The sequence below is a fragment of the Hyperolius riggenbachi genome, chromosome 11, assembly GCF_040937935.1.
Source record: "Hyperolius riggenbachi isolate aHypRig1 chromosome 11, aHypRig1.pri, whole genome shotgun sequence".
Classification (NCBI taxonomy): Eukaryota; Metazoa; Chordata; class Amphibia; order Anura; family Hyperoliidae; genus Hyperolius; species Hyperolius riggenbachi.
Genome location: NC_090656.1, coordinates 3,328,922 through 3,349,014, shown reverse-complemented (window position 1 = coordinate 3,349,014; position 20,093 = coordinate 3,328,922). Strand labels below are relative to the sequence as shown.

Genomic DNA, 20,093 nt, shown 5'->3' with positions numbered 1-20,093 from the left:
GGCCTCTTTTCCACAAACTGTTTCTAGGCAGTGAAATGCCTCTCAAACTCTCACAACTGCTCACTGCTGCCTGGCAACTGCTCACTGCTGCCTGGCAACTGCTCACTGCTGCCTGGCAACTGCTCACTGCTGCCTGGCAACTGCTCACTGCTGCCTGGCAACTGCTCACTGCTGCCTGGCAACTGCTCACTGCTGCCTGGCAACTGCTTGCTGAGCACACAGCTCAACAGTTTGTGGAAAAGAGGCCTAATTCTCATTACTGATAACAGCCTATGCCGATGAGGAGCACAGTGCATTCTGGGAAAAGTTATTTATTTGTTTTCAATCCCTGAAGACCAGGAGTTCCCAAAGGGACCAGAAGCTTCCTCCGTCAGTTTTGTTAGAATGTGCAGTAAACTGACCCCCTGGAGAACATGGAAGATTCCTTCACACGCCTTGCGCCTCAGTTGAGAGTAGTAGAATGGATTCAGCGTAAGGCCTCATTTCCACGGGCAGTTGACAGGCAGTGAAATGCTTCTCAAACTCTCACAACTGCTCGCTGCTGCCTGGTAACTGCTCACTGATGCCTGGTAACTGCTCACTACTGCCTCATAGCTGCTCACTGCTGCTGCTGCCCGGCAACTGCCCCCTGCCGCTGCTCACTGTGGCCTGGTAACTGCTCCCTGCTACTGCCTGGTAACTGCTCCCTGCTACTGCCTGGTAACTGCTCCCTGCTACTGCCTGGTAACTGCTTTCTGAGCACACAGTTCAACTGCCTGTCAGTTTGTACCTTTCTCCAGCAGGTGATGAATCCGCGTCGTCTGCTGTGAGAGGAGAGCGGATCGCGGAATGGTGAACACAACTTCCCCCTCTGGAAGATCCTCGCGGGACAACATTCCATATTGTGCCACTGTGTTCTCTGTGCTGACGTAGACCTGGGGGCGGGGACAAATCATATACCGTGACGTCTGACGCAGCTTTACACACCTACAACAATCCTGCAGATTTCACACCAAAACCCCCATATAGACGTTAGATTACAGTCGCCTGAGGCGATCACTCCTGAAAGCTGGGCTTAGGGGAGAAGCATGTGCTGTGCTATGGAGAGGCAAGCAGGCTCCCCATGTCATAACCACGACAAAACAGGCACCCGAAAAACCCCACTGCAGCCGCTTGTGAGCCGTTCGTGTCATGCAGAAGATGGTGAGACCTGCGAATACGTCTGACTGTCGGCTAAAATATAACAAACGATTGTTTTGGCCACTAAGAGACTTATTATACCGCTCTTCTCTTCCTGTGTGACACCTGCCTGGCCTCATTAGAAATGGTTCAGAGCAGCTTCTGCTCAGCATTTCGATCAAACGCCCTCTTTTTTTTCCCCCCAAGATTGCCAGATTTTAACAGTTAAGCTTTTAATGTGTTTTAAAGGCTTTCGGTGCGTAGCGTTTGAGAGTGTTAGGAAAGGGCTTGCATTTGTGTCTGCAGGAAGCAGAACTACTGGCTTTTGTTGGCTTTCAGAGGCTTTTGTTGGCTTTCAGAGGCTTTTGTTGGCTTTCAGACGCAACACCAGCAACAGAAAACAACTTCTAGAAGCTGTATGTTGCTTCGGAGACAAGACGCCGGGATCTACTGACAGGATTTCATGAAAGCCTGCAAAAGCTCCTACTAAACGCTCCCATTCACTTGCATGGGACGGCAGTCGATCCCTAAAAACATCGCTTTTGCCCTTCGTCTAAATCGTCACATCCGTGTGAAGCTGCCCTTATTAGTGCAGAGCCCTGGCATTAGGAGGAGTCATGACATATGGCAGGAGTGGGCGTGGCTGGGCTTCCAAACCAGGAAGTTTACCCTCTACACCGGCATTCACCAGGGCTCTGTATTGCCATGCTGGGGACGGCAGGCACTGCTGAAGAAGTAAAGCTATATGCTATACAGCCACACTGCGAGGTACCCAGTACAGGAAAACATTAAACAAAACTCCAGAAGTGAGAGGAATATGAAGGCTGCCATAATGATTTCCTTTTAAACAATACCAATTGTCTGGCCGTCCTGCCGATTTTTTAGACATCAGTAGTGTCTGAATCACCCACCTGAAACAAGCAAGCGGCTAATCCAGATCTGCATGCTTGTTCAGGGGCTACGGCTAAAAGTATTAGAGGCAGAGAATCAGCAGGACAGCCAGGCAATGTGCATTGTTTAAAAGGAAATAACTATGGCAGCCCTCATATACAACTCACTTCAGGTGTCCTTTAAAGGGGAACTGAAGAGAGAGATATATGGAGGCTGCCATGTTTATTTCCTTTTAAGCAATACCAGTTGCCTGGCAGGCCTGCTGATCCTCTGCCTCTAATACTAATAGCCATAGCCCCTGAACAAGCATGCAGCAGATCAGGTGTTTCTGACATTAAAGTCAGATCTGACAAGACTAGCTGCATGCTTGTTTCTGGTGTTATTCAGACACTACTGCAGAGAAATAGACCATCAGGGCTGCCAGGCAACTGGTATTGTTTAAAAGGAAATAAATATGGCAGCCTCCGTATAGCTCTCTCTTCAGTTCCCCTTTAAGCATGATGAAGGTCACAGAATGAGATCTAGTACAGTGATTTGCAAACTTGGCTCTCCAGCTGTTAAAGGAATACTGTTAGGGTTGGGGGAAAATCCCCTGCAGACATCCTGTCCCTGCGCAGCCACTCACCGATGCTCCACCCCCTGCAGACATCCTGTGCCCGCGCAGCCACTAACCGATGCTCCGGTCCCCGCAGACATCCTGTGCCCGCGCAGCCACTCACCGATGCTCCGCCCCCTGCAGACATCCTGTGCCCGCGCAGCCACTCACCGATGCTCCGCCCCCTGCAGACATCCTGTGCCCGCGCAGCCACTCACCAATGCTCCGCCCCCCGCAGACATCCTGTGCCCGTGCAGCCACTAACCGATGCTCCGGTCCCCGCAGACATCCTGTGCCCGCGCAGCCACTAACCGATGCTCCGGTCCCCGCAGACATCCTGTGCCCGCGCAGCCACTCACCAATGCTCCGCCCCCCGCAGACGCCCTGTCCCCGCGCAGCCACTCACCGATGCTCCGCCCCCCGCAGACATCCTGTGCCCGCACAGCCACTCACCGATGCTCCACCCCCCGCAGACATCCTGTGCCCGCGCAGCCACTCACCGATGCTCTGGTCCCGTGCAGACGTCCTGTGCCCGCGCAGCCACTCACCGATGCTCCACCCCCCGCAGACATCCTGTGCCCGCGCAGCCACTCACCGATGCTCCACCCCCCGCAGACATCCTGTGCCCGCGCAGCCACTCACCGATGCTCCACCCCCCGCAGACATCCTGTGCCCGCGCAGCCACTCACCGATGCTCCACCCCCCGCAGACATCCTGTGCCCGCGCAGCCACTCACCGATGCTCCACCCCCCGCAGACATCCTGTGCCCGCGCAGCCACCCACCGATGCTCCACCCCCCGCAGACATCCTGTGCCCGCGCAGCCACCCACCGATGCTCCGGTCCCCGCAGACATCCTGTGCCCGCACAGCCACTCACCGATGCTCCACCCCCCGCAGACATCCTGTGCCCGCGCAGCCACTAACCGATGCTCCGGTCCCCGCAGACATCCTGTGCCCGCGCAGCCACTAACCGATGCTCCGGTCCCCGCAGACATCCTGTGCCCGCGCAGCCACTCACCAATGCTCCGCCCCCCGCAGACGCCCTGTCCCCGCGCAGCCACTCACCGATGCTCCGCCCCCCGCAGACATCCTGTGCCCGCACAGCCACTCACCGATGCTCCACCCCCCGCAGACATCCTGTGCCCGCGCAGCCACTCACCGATGCTCTGGTCCCGTGCAGATGTCCTGTGCCCGCGCAGCCACTCACCGATGCTCCACCCCCCGCAGACGTCCTGTGCCCGCGCAGCCACTCACCGATGCTCCACCCCCCGCAGACATCCTGTGCCCGCGCAGCCACTCACCGATGCTCCACCCCCCGCAGACATCCTGTGCCCGCGCAGCCACTCACCGATGCTCCACCCCCCGCAGACATCCTGTGCCCGCGCAGCCACTCACCGATGCTCCACCCCCCGCAGACATCCTGTGCCCGCGCAGCCACTCACCGATGCTCCACCCCCCGCAGACATCCTGTGCCCGCGCAGCCACCCACCGATGCTCCACCCCCCGCAGACATCCTGTGCCCGCGCAGCCACCCACCGATGCTCCGGTCCCCGCAGACATCCTGTGCCCGCACAGCCACTCACCGATGCTCCACCCCCCGCAGACATCCTGTGCCCGCGCAGCCACTAACCGATGCTCCGGTCCCCGCAGACATCCTGTGCCCGCGCAGCCACTAACCGATGCTCCGGTCCCCGCAGACATCCTGTGCCCGCGCAGCCACTCACCAATGCTCCGCCCCCCGCAGACGCCCTGTCCCCGCGCAGCCACTCACCGATGCTCCGCCCCCCGCAGACATCCTGTGCCCGCACAGCCACTCACCGATGCTCCACCCCCCGCAGACATCCTGTGCCCGCGCAGCCACTCACCGATGCTCTGGTCCCGTGCAGATGTCCTGTGCCCGCGCAGCCACTCACCGATGCTCCACCCCCCGCAGACATCCTGTGCCCGCGCAGCCACTCACCGATGCTCCACCCCCTGCAGACATCCTGTGCCCGCGCAGCCACTCACCGATGCTCCACCCCCCGCAGACATCCTGTGCCCGCGCAGCCACTCACCGATGCTCCGTCCCCCGCAGACATCCTGTGCCCGCGCAGCCACCCACCGATGCTCCGCCCCCCGCAGACATCCTGTGCCCGCGCAGCCACCCACCGATGCTCCACCCCCGCAGACATCCTGTGCCCGCGCAGCCACTCACCGATGCTCCGGCTCCAGTTCACTTCTGGAATTTCAGACTTTAAAGTCAGAAAACTACTGTGCCTGCGTTGCCGTGTCATTGCTCCCGCTGATGTCACCAGGAGTGTACTGAGCAGGCACAGACCATACTGGGTATGGCGCAGTACGCTCCTGGTGACATCAGCGGGAGCAAGGACGCGGCAACGCAGGCGCAGTCGTTTTCTGACTTTAAAGTCTGAAATTCCAGAAGTGAACTGGAGGCGGGGCCGGAGCATTGGGGAGTGGCTGCGCAGGCACAGGATGTCTGCGGGGGACAATTAGAAGCCCCGAGTAAGTTCAACTCATTTTCCCCAACCCCTTACAATATTCCTTTAAGGAACTACAAGTACCACAATGCATTGCAGGAATCTGACAGCCACAGTCATGGTTCATAAAGGCAAATGCATTGTGGGACTTGTAGTTCCTTAACAGCTGGAGAGCTAAGTTTGCAGATCACTGATCTAGTACAACAAGGAATGCCCTTTTCTGGGTCTCACTGACCTTTGGGTTGAGCTTGATTCCGGAATCCTTACACCAGTGGAGGAAGGTAGAGAGTGGATCATCGCCCCCCTCCTGTGTCATCTGCAGACAAAACAGCGGAGTGAGACAAGCTTCCACCATACCGCTATCTCTGGTACATGAACCTGTATCTTCCGCAGTCACTACGTGATAATAAACCAAGTGCAAAGCCCCCCTCCTCCCCCCCCACAAAAAGCATCCTGGTCTATCCATCTAGCCGAATCTCAGCTACTGTGCACGGATTGTGATATTAAAAAGGGACCACTATCACAGAAAAAGTCGGCAGTTAAAAACTGACAAGTCCATTTCCTCAAGTGGGATTCTCAGCGTTTTGTTTTCAACAGCATTTCTTGGACAGCAGTTGCAAAGTCTAACATACAAAATTGTGTGCAAGTGAGTAGGGAGGCCGGCTGGTATCTTTCTATTTTGACAGTTAAACAGCCGTTCAGGAAATGCTGTTGAAAAGAAAGAAAACCCTGAGAATCCCCCATGAGGAGATGGACTGGCCCAAAACCTGACTACTTTTTTCATGATAGTGGTCCTTTAAGTGGCAGCTTCCGGGAGCTGCATTACTGTTGCTTGGCCATTGTATAGTTAAGAGGCAGCTATCTTTACCATGCAGCACCAGTTCAAGAGGATACAGTGTAGGAGCGTTCCTGTAAGGGCAGATTAGAATTAAAGGGAACCTAAACTGAGAAGGATATGGATTTTTCCTTTTACAATAATACCAGTTGCCTGACTCTCCTGCTGATCCTGTGTCTCTAATACTTTTAGCCACAGCCCCTCAACAAGCATGCAGATCAGGTGCTCTGACTGAAGTCAGACTGGATTAGCTGCATGCTTGTTTCAGGTGTGTGATTCAGACACTACTGCAGCAAGAGATCAGCAGGACTGCCAGGCAACTGGTATTGTTTAAAAGGAAACATCCATATCCCTCTCAGTTTAGGTTCCCTTTAATGCTTATGCTGGGAATACACAGTTAGATTTTGCCGCTTGATTCTGCAATTGATTCATCTTCGCTCGTATTTCTTATCTTTCTCTATTCACTTCTATGAGAAATTGAGCGGTGAAACGATCGGGCGGGAGATCAGACATGTCGGAAATTAAATGGACTCCGAGCAGTGCCCGAATGTAAAAGAATACACTTACCTGGGGCTTCTTCCAGCTCACCGTAGGCGGCAAGGTCCCACGGCGTCCTCCTGGCTCCTCTCCTTCATTTTCCGCCCACGCGCAGACCTGTCACGCCGGCCGGTGTGATGACGCGAAGCGGCCGGCGTGATGACGCATTGCGTCATTAACCGGGAAGAACCGGCCGACACCAGGCCCGAGTGTCGCCGCGTACTCCCAGCATTAGGCATAGTGGTAGGCTGGTTCGGGTGAGAGGAGATGAGATTTAATGGTTAGGGTTAGATATAGTGCTAGGAGGGTTAAAGTGGACCTGAAGATTGGAATAACCCCCCAAAAAACACTAACTAGGGCTTCTGCCAGCCCCCTGCAGCCGCTCTGTGTCCATGCCGTTTGAGACAATCCTCCGTTCCCCCGCCGATCACTTTTCTTCACGCCGCCTTGTAAGCCACTGAGCCTGCAAGTCCCTGCCTGCGAGCATCCTCGTACACGCCCCCATGGCCAGAAGAATCCTCATACACGCCCCCATGGCCAGAAGCATCCTCGTACACGCCCCCCGTGGCCAGAAGCATCCTCATACACGCCCCCGTGGCCAGAAGCATCCTCGTACACGCCCCCGTGGCCAGGAGCGTCCTCGAACACGCCCCCGTGGCCAGGAGCGTCCTCGTACACGCCCCCGTGGCCAGGAGCGTCCTCGTACACGCCCCCGTGGCCAGGAGCGTCCTCGTACACGCCCCCGTGGCCAGGAGCGTCCTCGTACACGCCTCCGTGGCCAGGAGCGTCCTCGTACACGCCCCCGTGGCCAGGAGCGTCCTCGTACACGCCCCCGTGGCCTGGAGCGTCCTCGTACACGCCCCCGTGGCCAGGAGCGTCCTCGTACACGCCCCCGTGGCCAGGAGCGTCCTCGTACACGCCCCCGTGGCCAGGAGCGTCCTCGTACACGCCCCCGTGGCCAGGAGCGTCCTCGTACACGCCCCCGTGGCAAGGAGCGTCCTCGTACACGCCCCCGTGGCCAGGAGCGTCCTCGTACACGCCCCCGTGGCCAGGAGCGTCCTCGTACACGCCCCCGTGGCCAGGAGCGTCCTCGTACACGCCCCCGTGGCCAGGAGCGTCCTCGTACACGCCCCCGTGGCCAGGAGCATCCTCGTACACGCCCCCATGGCCAGGAGCATCCTCGTACACGCCCCCAAGGCCAGGAGCATCCTCGTACACGCCCCCAAGGCCAGGAGCATCCTCGTACGTACAGGCCCCCGAGGCCAGGAGCATCCTCGTACGTACAGGCCCCCGAGGCCAGGAGCATCCTCGTACGTACACGCCCCCGAGGCCAGGAGCATCCTACACAGTATGAGAAAATCTCTACTGCGCCTGCACAGTACGCTCCTGGCAACGAAAGCACAAACGAGAACGCGCGCAGCTAAGGCCGCACAGGCTCGGTGGACGCCGACTGTGAGGCAAAAGAGAGCTGCGTAGGGGAAGGAGGATCGTTTAGCAACATCGCGGGCACAGAGCAGTGGCAGAAGCCCCAGGTAAGTGAAACTTTTTTTTTTTCTCATCTTCAGGTCCGCTATAAGGCCTGTACACACAGTAGACTGATGTTGTCCAATGGGAATCTTTAATCTAGCATGTACGCAGCTTTAGTGTGAAGGGTTAGGGTAGCGCAGGGGTAGGGAACCTGTGGCTCGGGAGTCAGATGTGGCTCTTTTGATGGCTGCATCTGGCTCACAGGCAAATGTAGGGGTTGATGCACTAAGCTACACTGCTCAAGCAGAGCAGCTTAATGTGGCAGCGCAAGTAACATTTTCAAAGTAGTCATGCTACTGCTGTAGCATGCACTACTAACCAGGGCTGTGGAGTTGGTACAAAAATCTTCCAACTCCGACTCCAGGTACCCAAACTGACTCAGACTCCTTAGTCTAATACTTACCAGGGCTTTGGATTTTGTACAAAAATTAACAGACTCCGACTCCTCAGTTTATAAAATCTCCAACTCCAGGTACCCAAAATTGCTCAGACTCCTCGACTCCACAGCCCTGCTACTAACTTACTTACAATACAATAACATTTCTATAGCGCTTTTCTCCCGTAGGACTCAAAGCGCTTAGGCTCTCTCAGATTCAGTAATTAGTAGGATGAAGTATTCACACAACAAAAGTTATATTTCTGCAAATGCCAGACTGAACAGGTGGGTTTTCAGTCTGGATTTAAACACGTCCAGGGATGGGGCTGTCCTGATCTGTTGAGGTAAGGAGTTCCAAAACGTAGGGGCAGCATGACAGAAAGCTCTGGGACCAAAAGTTTCCAAGTGGACTCTGGGTATGACTAGATTATTAGAACCTGTGGATCTGAGAATGCGGGGATTGCTACGCAGCTGTAACATATCTTTCATGTATCCAGGGCCTAGATTATTCAGGGATTTAAATGTCAGTAGGCCGATCTTGAATAGGACCCTCCATTCTATAGGTAGCCAGTGAAGGGACTGCAGGACTGGCGTTATGTGGCAGTGACGGGGTTGGTTGGTTAGCAGTCTGGCAGCAGTATTCTGTATCAGCTGTAGGCGGTACAAGACCTTTTTTGGAAGGCCAGTGTAGAGAGCATTGCAGTAGTCCAGTCGGGATGTGATGAAGGCGTGGACTAAGGTTGGCAGATCTTTTGGGGGTATGAGGTGCTTGATTTTTGCAATGTTCTTCAGGTGAAAATAGGATGATTTCACCACAGCAGAGATTTGAGTTCTGAAGTTTAAATCCCAATCAATTAGAACTCCCAGGCTACGCACATGATCAGAGCTGCGTAGATCCGTGCCTCCTATTCCCAGTGGTGAAGACTGCCAGTTAAGTCGTCTTGTTGTCATGCTCTGCCCTCCTATCAGAAGGACTTCAGTTTTGTCTGCATTTAGTTTCAGACAGTTGTCATTCATCCATTGCTGTAGTTCACGTAAGCAGGCGTTTATAGTTAGAGTTGGGTCTGTCACACCAGGCTTGAAGGAAACTTCACTCCCCCCAAAACTAACAGCTGCTCCATTATCCCACCCTGTATCCTGTCAGGTCCAGTGACTTTGTAGGACGAGATCCCTGCACTTTGATTGGCCAAATAGGCTGCCTGTCGCTTGGCAAGCAGCCTATTGGGCCAATCAAAGTGCGGGGACCTCGCCCCACAAAGTGAATCAACCCCCAAGTCAGCTAGCTAATTGTACAAGCTGTTAGTCGGTATTTCTCCTGTCTGGCTCTCGGTGAAATTGCTGATGTTGCTGAAATCCAAGAGAAGCTGAAGTCGTGTATGACACTGTCGCTGCCCAGCGGATCAACTGTATACAGATCACCATGGCAACAGGGACGTGAGCCCTACCGTCCCAGTTTGAAACTTTATGGCCTCAATTCAAGCGTATCTCCTGTCTTTATTAACGTTTCTAGAGTTATCACCATGGTGACGAGGCCTGTAGTATTCAGGAAACATTTTACCTCAGGCAAAGCTAAAGTTAACTCTTCTGTCTTTAAGTTAACATTTCAATCCTTAAAATAACTACAGAATTCTAAAGTTAAAGACAGGCTGTTAATTACCTGCGTGTGAAAATAACTACAGAGGAGGTAACTTAAGGAATGAAGAGATAACATAACTCTTAAGCAGGCCATACACTGGCTCGATTCCCGGCCGTTTCGACAGCAGATTCGATCCTGGGATCGAATCTGCTGCCAATCGTTCGCGGTAAACGCAGCCGCCGATCCGATTTCCTCCCGAAATCGGATCGGTCCGTCGATCGCAACGTGCGGGAAATTACCCTCGATCGCCCGCGGGTAAAGTGTGCGTCGCTAGCGGCGGCCGATCCGATCAAGTATACATTACCTGACGCTGGCTCCCGGGCGTCTTCTCCGCGCTGCACGGCTCTGTTCCGGCTCCATCCATCCCGGCGCTTCCTGTGTCACTGCAGTGACCAGGAAGTTCAAATAGAGGGCGCTCTATTTAAACTTCCTGGTCACTGCAGTGACACAGGAAGCGCCGGGATGGAGCCGGAACAGAGCCGTGCAATGCGGAGAAGATGCCCGGGGGCCAGCGTCAGGTAATGTATACGGGGGGGGGGGGGGGCAGGCGGCAGGAGCAGCTCAGCAGATGGTGAATCGGTTTCAGGCTGAAATCGATTCACAATCTGTTTGCAGTAAAGGCAGCCATATGATCCCTCTCTGATCAGATTCGATCAGATAGGGATCTGTCACATGGTCGATCTAATGGCACATCGACCAGTGTATGGCTACCTTTACTGTGTGGAGGTAAGTTTTCTCTTGCCTTATCTCCAGCATGATCTTAGTGAATTGAGGCCATTGTATGGCCCTCACAGAATTACATTTTATAATATGTGGAGTATATGGCTCTCTCAGCCAACAAGGCTCCTGACCCCGGGGTTAGGGTGAGATTAGATGTACTGGTTAGGGTTTGGCACAGTTAGGCGGAGATGGATTTAGATGAAATGGGCCCTAGGCAAGGTAGTAGCATTGGCTCCCCTGTATTTTCCTAAGATAGGAGACAGGTCAGAGTAAGTGGCAGTTGGGCCCCAGGCACCCGCCTAGGTTGACTTGTGAATGATCCTGCTCTGGTGGTAGGAAAGTTAGTGTGAGGGGATAGGGTAGGGGAAATTGGTTATTATGTATTACCAATATTGTTAAAATCAGCATCAACTGGTGTCCACAATAAGCAGCAGTGTAGTATGCACTGTCCCCAGGGGCCCTTCACAGCTGTCTCTTCTACCAGCGCATCCTCTGGAGGGGCCACAACAGAAAAACTCATTTTATTAAAGCAGGAGGATCAGCCATACTATGCCAGGAAAAAAACACCTATATAAGTAGATAAACACTTGATCTACTTACACAACACATGTATTATACTGTCCACGTTTTGATTTCAGTGAATGTTATATAGTAAATGACGAGAATTCTGTTCCTGGTGGGGGCCATGTGTTTTGCCCACAGTTTAGGCTAAATCCTGATGTCATTTCTGCCCTTTACTTTTTTCTTTTCTCCTCCAATCGCTGAGTCACCACAGCCTTGCTTGTAAACACATGTGAGCAGAGGATCATGTTTCAGCTAAGCAGAGAAATAAAGGGAAGAGGAGGAATATATTATAGATAAAAAGAACCCCCAGCATGCAACTGTTTGGCACTGACTACTAAAGGGCCGCACTGTCCCTTTAGTAGTCAGTGCCAAACAGTTGTATGCTGGGGGTTCTACCCGGAGCTACTGGGGAGGGAGGCTGGAGGAAACTGCAGGGGAAGTATTGGTTGTTTAAAGTGGGATTGTCACCATAAAAATCAAATTTCAACAGCAACTGGTCTGAGTGTATTAAGTGATACAGATGCTAATCTTGAACTAGTAAAAAAGGGCGCACAGGGATAGTGGACAAAAAGGGCGCCGCCATAGACTGCAATGCAAAATATCGGCTATTCGGCGCCCGACAGGAAAAAAGGGCGCACGAGAAATAGCGGTTACAGGGATCGTGTTAAAGGTTTTCGTTTACAGGATAAAGTTTATAAGAAATATCGTTTACAAGTTCGTTTAGACTTTGTATTATACTTATTTTTTCGTTTGTAAATTTCGCTTATATGGGTTTTAACTAGTTTTTCGTTTTAAAAATGCGCTTATAAAACTATAACACCTAAAATTTCGTTTACACTTTTATCATTTAAAATTCATTTTCATATGTATGATGCTTAAATAACGTTTCTAAAGCTGATTGTATTAGAAATACATCGCTTATGGTATTAACTTTGTTTTTACACTTCTAATGCGTTGATTAAGGTTACTAAAATATCGCTTTAAAGAGAATCTGTATTGTTAAAATCGCACAAAAGTAAACATACCAGTGCGTTAGGGGACATCTCCTATTACCCTCTGACACAATTTCGCCGCTCCTCGCCGCATTAAAAGTGGTTAAAAACAGTTTTAAAAAGTTTGTTTATAAACAAACAAAATGGCCACCAAAACAGGAAGTAGGTTGATGTACAGTATGTCCACACATAGAAAATACATCCATACACAAGCAGGCTGTATACAGCATTCCTTTTGAATCTCAAGAGATCATTTGTGTGTTTCTTTCCCCCTGCAGTTCTCATGCACTGAAGTTTCAGGCTGCTTGTTTCTTCCTGCAAACTGCTTTGCCCTTGTCTGTAATTCTTCAGTATGTGAAAGCCCAGCCAGCTCAGAGGACGATTTATCCAGCTTGTAAAAGATAAGAGAGAAGCAGCTCTAATCCTAAATAATACACAGGCAGTGTGCATAGAGGGGCCTGGAAGGGGGAGTTCATAGCAGAACCACAACACTGAAGAACTTGGCAGCCTTCCAGACACAGGCCAACAAGTCTGACAGGGGAAAGATACATTGATTTATTACAGAGACAGTGATAGTATAAAGTGCTGCAGTAAGCCAGAACACATTAGAATAGCTTTTTGAACTTGTAGGATGATAAAAAACAGGATGCAATTTTTGTTACGGAGTCTCTTTAAATATTATTGTTATTTTAAGATTTCTACGTGATTTTAAGGCTAGTTATTCTATTATAAATATATAAATTGTTTTATTCATGTTATTTGGAGTGAAGTATTTTAAGGATTAAATATATTATTGTTTATATGTGTTTAGCGTGTTTTGTTCAGTGGGGATGGTTAGGTTTAGGCATTACTAGGGGGTCTAGGGGTTAGGGATAGGTACAGGGAGGGTTAGGACCAGGGTGGTGGTTAGTTTTAGGCACCACCAGGGGGGTCTTAGGTTTAGGCACCAGAAGGGGGGTCTAGGGGTTAGGGATAGGTACAGGGAGGGTTAGGTATACATACAGTGCAATATACACCACCAGGGGGTGGTTAGTTTTAGGCACCACCAGGGGGTCTTAGGTTTAGGCACCACCAGGGGGGTCTTAGGTTTAGGCACCAGAAGGGGAGTCTTAGGTTTAGGCACCAACAGGGGGGTCTTAGGTTTAGGCACCAGAAGGGGAGTCTTAGGTTTAGGCACCAACAGGGGGGTCTTAGGTTTAGGCACCAACAGGGGAGTCTTAGGTTTAGGCACCACCAGGGGAGTCTTAGGTTTAGGCACCACCAGGGGAGTCTTAGGTTTAGGCACCACCAGGGGAGTCTTAGGTTTAGGCACCACCAGGGGAGTCTTAGGTTTAGGCACCACCAGGGGAGTCTTAGGTTTAGGCACCACCAGGGGAGTCTTAGGTTTAGGCACCACCAGGGGAGTCTTAGGTTTAGGCACCACCAGGGGGGGTCTTAGGTTTAGGCACCACCAGGGGGGTCTTAGGTTTAGGCACCACCAGGGGGGTCTTAGGTTTAGGCACCAACAGGGGGGTCTTAGGTTTAGGCACCAACAGGGGGGTCTTAGGTTTAGGCACCAACAGGGGGGTCTTAGGTTTAGGCACCAACAGGGGGGTCTTAGGTTTAGGCACCAACAGGGGGGTCTTAGGTTTAGGCACCAACAGGGGGGTCTTAGGTTTAGGCACCAACAGGGGGGTCTTAGGTTTAGGCACCAACAGGGGGGTCTTAGGTTTAGGCACCACCAGGGGAGTCTTAGGTTTAGGCACCACCAGGGGAGTCTTAGGTTTAGGCACCACCAGGGGAGTCTTAGGTTTAGGCACCACCAGGGGAGTCTTAGGTTTAGGCACCACCAGGGGAGTCTTAGGTTTAGGCACCACCAGGGGAGTCTTAGGTTTAGGCACCAACAGGGGAGTCTTAGGTTTAGGCACCAACAGGGGAGTCTTAGGTTTAGGCACCAACAGGGGAGTCTTAGGTTTAGGCACCAACAGGGGGGTCTTAGGTTTAGGCACCAACAGGGGGGTCTTAGGTTTAGGCACCACCAGGGGGATCTAGGGGTTAGGGATAGGTACAGGGAGGGTTCTGTATGAGAGTAAGGTTAGGTATAGTTATAGTACAATATATGTAATATATACAATTTATTACATTATGTGTATTTACACAAAGGGGGGTCTAGGTGTGAGGGATAGGGATAAGGAGAGATATCTGTGACCCTAAAGTTAGGTATAATTGTAGTAAAATACCTGTAAAACCTACCATTCTAGTACTATGCTTAATACGAGTGTAAATATCGTTTTTTCTATAGACGCTATTTGACGTTTCATTTCAGAATTCGTTTACTGTTATAGACGGTATTTTGCCATTTCATTTCCGTTTATTTAACGTATTTAGCACTAAATTATCGTTTATAACCTCTTAAACGAAAAATACGGTTTTGCATTCAAACTTATAATTTCGGCTACACCCCGCGCCCTTTTTTCCAGGCGCCTTTTTTTGATATACGCGCTAATCCTGCATTCAAAACTTTTTCTGCTGTTATGATTTGGAGTTATCACATACTAAGGAGCACTTCCTTAGTATGTGATAACTCCAAATCATAACAGCAGAAAGAGTTTTGCAAGTTTTGAATGCAGGATTAGCTTCTTTATCACTTAATACACTCAGACCAGTTGCTGTTGAAATTTGAGTTTTATGGTGACAATCCCACTTTAAACAACCAATACTTCCCCTGGAGTTTCCTCCAGCCTCCCTCCCCAGTAGTGTTGTCCGGATCATGAACGATTCGGATCTTTGATCCGAATCTATTTTGTGAGTCGAATCATCCGAATCATCAAAATGAGTGATTCGGATCGCAAAAGGGGCGGGGCCAGGAGCGACACGCCCCCTCTCAGCGGGCAGCGGGGTCCGGGAAGCAGAGCAGAGATGGATCGCTCTGTTGGAGGGGACTCAGGGGAGCCAGCCTTGCAGGGACAGGTAGAGGGGACATGGGTGCCACTGCCAGATATGTGTAGAGCACACATACTGGCTGCAACGTGCTGCCCATTATAGGCTGGCTGTTCGTAGTTGTGCACAGTGATCACATTGGAAACGTTTGGCTCAGCTCAGCACAGCTCAGTAACTTTGCAGGCACTGTGATTGCAGTGTAATATGATCCTCCTGCACTCGGCACTAAACAGCTGCACTTATCTTCGGGGAATGCTTTCTTTCACTGTGCTACTTTCCATTCAAGGTATACAGATGAACATGTAGGTGAAATACATGTAAAGCATGATTGCAGCATGTGGGTATTGTGTGCAAACAAACATTTCTGCTCTCTGCTTCTCTCCTCCCTTCTCTGTCCACTCCCTGCCCTCTGTCCATCTTCTCCCCTTCTCTGTGTGTCCACCCCCCTCTCCTTCTCCTGCCCTGCTAGTCATTTCACCCCCAAATGCTTCTCTAGTAAAATGATCCGAGATTCGGATCAAAGATCCGGATCTTTTCAATGATCCGATTCAAATCATCCGGATCATTGAAAAGATCCAAACTTCCCATCTCTACTCCCCAGTAGCTCCGTTCCTCTGTAAAAGACCCCGGTAACAGGGCTTCAGTCATGCTGCTCCGCTGTTGCCAGGGGATATGTCAGAGGAATGGAGCCACCAGGGAGGACAGCGAGGGAGGCAACACAGTTCATGGAGGAAGCCCCAGGTAAGTATGGATTTTTTACTTCACTCATCTCAGGTACACGTAGTATGCTGTCATTTACTTAATAATCATTCTGCGTTCCTTTTGGACACTGCTATAAAGGCCCTTTTCCATGAGCAGACCAAATACTGTCCAATTGCTCACTGCTACCTGGAAACTGCTCCCTTCTGCCTAGTAAGGCCTCTTTTCCACGAACTGGCAGTGAAATGCCTCTCAAACTCGCTGCCGCCTGGTAACGGCTCGCTACCGCCTGGTAACTGCTCACTGGCGCCTGGTCACTGCTCACTGCCGCCTGGTCACTGCTCACTGCTACCTGGAAACTGCTCCCTTCTGCCTAGTAAGGCCTCTTTTCCACGAACTGTTGATAGGCAGTGAAATGCCTCTCAAACTCTCACAGCTGCTCACTGCTGCCTGGTCACTGCTCGCTGCTGCCTGGTAACGTCTTACTGCACCCTGGTAACTGCTGCCTGGCAACAATTGCTGCTGTTAACTGCTCCCTAATAACTGCGCACTGCTGCCTGGCAACAATTGCTGCTGTTAACTGCTCCCTAATAACTGCGCACTGCTGCCTGGCAACTGGTCGCTGCTGCCAGGTAACTGCTGCCTGGTAACTACTCACTGCTGCCAGGTCACTGCTCCACTGCTGCCTGGCCACTGCTCCCTGCTGCTGCCTGGCCACTGCTCCCTGGCAACTGCTCGCTGCTGCCTGGTAACTGCTGCCCGGTAACTGCTTGCTGCAGCCTGGTAACTGCTTGCTGCAGCCTGGTAACTGCTCGCTGCAGCCCGGTAACTGCTCGCTGCCGCCCGGTAACTGCTCGCTGCCGCCCGGTAACTGCTCGCTGCCCCCCGGTAACTGCTCGCTGCCCCCCGGTAACTGCTCGCTGCCCCCCGGTAACTGCTCGCTGCCCCCCGGTAACTGCTCGCTGCCCCCCGGTAACTGCTCGCTGCCGCCCGGTAACTGCTCGCTGCCGCCCGGTCACTGCTCGCTGCCGCCCGGTCACTGCTCACTGCTGCCTGGTCACTGCTCACTGCTACCTGGAAACTGCTCCCTTCTGCCTAGTAAGGCCTCTTTTCCACGAACTGTTGATAGGCAGTGAAATGCCTCTCAAACTCTCACAACTGCCCACTGCTGCCTGGTCACTGCTCGCTGCTGCCTGGTAACGTCTTACTGCACCCTGGTAACTGCTGCCTGGCAACAATTGCTGCTGTTAACTGCTCCCTAATAACTGCGCACTGCTGCCTGGCAACAATTGCTGCTGTTAACTGCTCCCTAATAACTGCGCACTGCTGCCTGGCAACTGGTCGCTGCTGCCAGGTAACTGCTGCCTGGTAACTACTCACTGCTGCCAGGTCACTGCTCCACTGCTGCCTGGCCACTGCTCCCTGCTGCTGCCTGGCCACTGCTCCCTGGCAACTGCTCGCTGCTGCCTGGTAACTGCTGCCCGGTAACTGCTTGCTGCAGCCTGGTAACTGCTCGCTGCCGCCCGGTAACTGCTCGCTGCCGCCCGGTAACTGCTCGCTGCCGCCCGGTAACTGCTCGCTGCCGCCCGGTAACTGCTCGCTGCCGCCCGGTAACTGCTCGCTGCCGCCCGGTAACTGCTCGCTGCCGCCCGGTAACTGCACGCTGCCGCCTGGTCACTGCTCGCTGCCGCCTGGTCACTGCTCGCTGCCGCCTGGTCACTGCCGCCTGGTAACTGCTCGCTGCTACCTGGAAACTGCTCCCTTCTGCCTAGTAAGGCCTCTTTTCCACGAACTGTTGATAGGCAGTGAAATGCCTCTCAAACTCTCACAACTGCCCACTGCTGCCTGGTCACTGCTCGCTGCTGCCTGGTAACGTCTTACTGCACCCTGGTAACTGCTGCCTGGCATCAATTGCTGCTGTTAACTGCTCCCTAATAACTGCGCACTGCTGCCTGGCAACAATTGCTGCTGTTAACTGCTCCCTAATAACTGCGCACTGCTGCCTGGCAACTGGTCGCTGCTGCCAGGTAACTGCTGCCTGGTAACTACTCACTGCTGCCAGGTCACTGCTCCACTGCTGCCTGGCCACTGCTCCCTGCTGCTGCCTGGCCACTGCTCCCTGGCAACTGCTCGCTGCTGCCTGGTAACTGCTGCCCGGTAACTGCTTGCTGCAGCCTGGTAACTGCTTGCTGCAGCCTGGTAACTGCTCGCTGCAGCCCGGTAACTGCTCGCTGCCGCCTGGTAACTGCTCGCTGCTGCCTGGTAACTGCTCGCTGCCGCCCGGTAACTGCTCGCTGCCGCCCGGTAACTGCTCGCTGCCGCCCGGTAACTGCTCGCTGCCGCCCGGTAACTGCTCGCTGCCGCCCGGTAACTGCACGCTGCCGCCTGGTATCTGCTCGCGGCTGCCTGGTATCTGCTCGCTGCCGCCTGGTGACTGCTCGCTGCCGCCTGGTGACTGCTCGCTGCCGCCTGGTGACTGCTCGCTGCCGCCTGGTAACTGCTCGCTGCCGCCTGGTAACTGCTCGCTGCCGCCTGGTATCTGCTCGCTGCCGCCTGGTAACTGCTCGCTGCCGCCTGGTAACTGCTCGCTGCTGCCTGGTAACTGCTCGCTGCTGCCTGGTAACTGCTCGCTGCTGCCTGGTAACTGCTCGCTGCTGCCTGGTAACTGCTGCCTGGTAACTGCGCACTGCCGCCTGGTAACTGCTCACTGCTGCCTGGTAACTGCTCGCTGCTGCCTGGTAACTGCTCGCTGCTGCCTGGTAACTGCTCGCTGCTGCCTGGTAACTGCTCGCTGCTGCCTGGTAACTGCTCGCTGCTGCCTGGTAACTGCGCACTGCCGCCTGGGAAGTGCTCACTGCTGCCTGGGAAGTGCTCACTGCTGCCTGGTAACTGCTCACTGCCGCCTGGTAACTGCTCGCTGCTGCCTGGTAACTGCTCGCTGCTGCCTGGTAACTGCTCGCTGCCGCCTGGTAACTGCTCGCTGCTGCCTGGTAACTGCTGCCTGGTAACTGCTGCCTGGTAACTGCGCACTGCCGCCTGGTAACTGCTCACTGCCGCCTGGTAACTGCTCGCTGCTGCCTGGTAACTGCTCGCTGCTGCCTGGTAACTGCTCGCTGCTGCCTGGTAACTGCTCGCTGCTGCCTGGTAACTGCTCGCTGCTGCCTGGTAACTGCTCGCTGCTGCCTGGTAACTGCTCGCTGCTGCCTGGTAACTGCTCGCTGCTGCCTGGTAACTGCGCACTGCCGCCTGGGAAGTGCTCACTGCTGCCTGGTAACTGCTCCCTGCTGCCTGGTAACTGCTCGCTGCCGCCTGGGAAGTGCTCGCTGCTGCCTGGTAACTGCTCGCTGCTGCCTGGTAACTGCTCGCTGCTGCCTGGTAACTGCGCACTGCCGCCTGGGAAGTGCTCACTGCTGCCTGGTAACTGCTCCCTGCTGCCTGGTAACTGCTCGCTGCCGCCTGGTAACTGCTCGCTGCTGCCTGGTAACTGCTCCCTGCTGCCTGGTAACTGCTCGCTGCCGCCTGGTAACTGCTCGCTGCTGCCTGGTAACTGCTCGCTGCCGCCTGTGTCACATGATCAGTACCTTGCGCTTCTTCTGCTCCGGGCTCATCATCCTGCCTGTCCGGCCACACGTGCTCCTCCCTCCCCGCTGCTGCGCCACGCCCACCCCGAGCCCCGCATCCTGATTGGAGAAGAGAGCACGATGCTGCCAGCAATGGAGGGAACGTATCGTAACCCCGCCCCTCTCTTCCGCGCCAGGCCACGCCCACTGCAGGCATCGTGATTGGAGGGTGAAACACGATGCTGCCAGCAATGGCGGGAGAAGTGCGGGCACATTGTAACCACGCCCCTCGCTTCCACGCTACGCCCCGCATCCTGATTGGAGGGGGAAGGGAGGGCGCATCGTAACCACGCCCCACAGAGCTGATCCCGACAGCAGCGGCGTGCGTGATGACGTAACAGCGCCAGATTATTCCCCCGATGTCCTGGAGTGTCTGGTACTGCTCATTTCCTGTGACATGATGCAGAGGCCCCTCCCCCAATCCCTGTCCTGGAGACTCCACCCCCTCCTCCCAATCCCTGCCCTGGAGGCCCCACCCCCTCCTCCCAATCACTACCATGGAGGTTCCACCCCCTCCCAATCCCTGCCCTGGAGACTCCACCCCCTT

General features: G+C 53.7%; 1 protein-coding gene across 1 annotated transcript in view; it reads right to left on the bottom strand.

Moving 5' to 3' along the window:
• The window catches only part of SETD6 (SET domain containing 6, protein lysine methyltransferase), a 73,905-nt gene extending 54,279 nt beyond the window's left edge, over positions 1–19,626 (bottom strand). Inside the window, exons 1-3 of the mRNA XM_068261222.1 lie at positions 19,508–19,626; positions 5,357–5,437; positions 770–914 (exon numbers count right to left, since the gene is read on the bottom strand). Coding sequence (XP_068117323.1) covers positions 770–914; positions 5,357–5,437; positions 19,508–19,537 — 256 coding nt within the window. The 5' untranslated portion in view covers positions 19,538–19,626. The remainder of the gene's footprint in view (positions 1–769; positions 915–5,356; positions 5,438–19,507) is intronic.
• Positions 19,627–20,093: the final 467 nt, after the last annotated feature.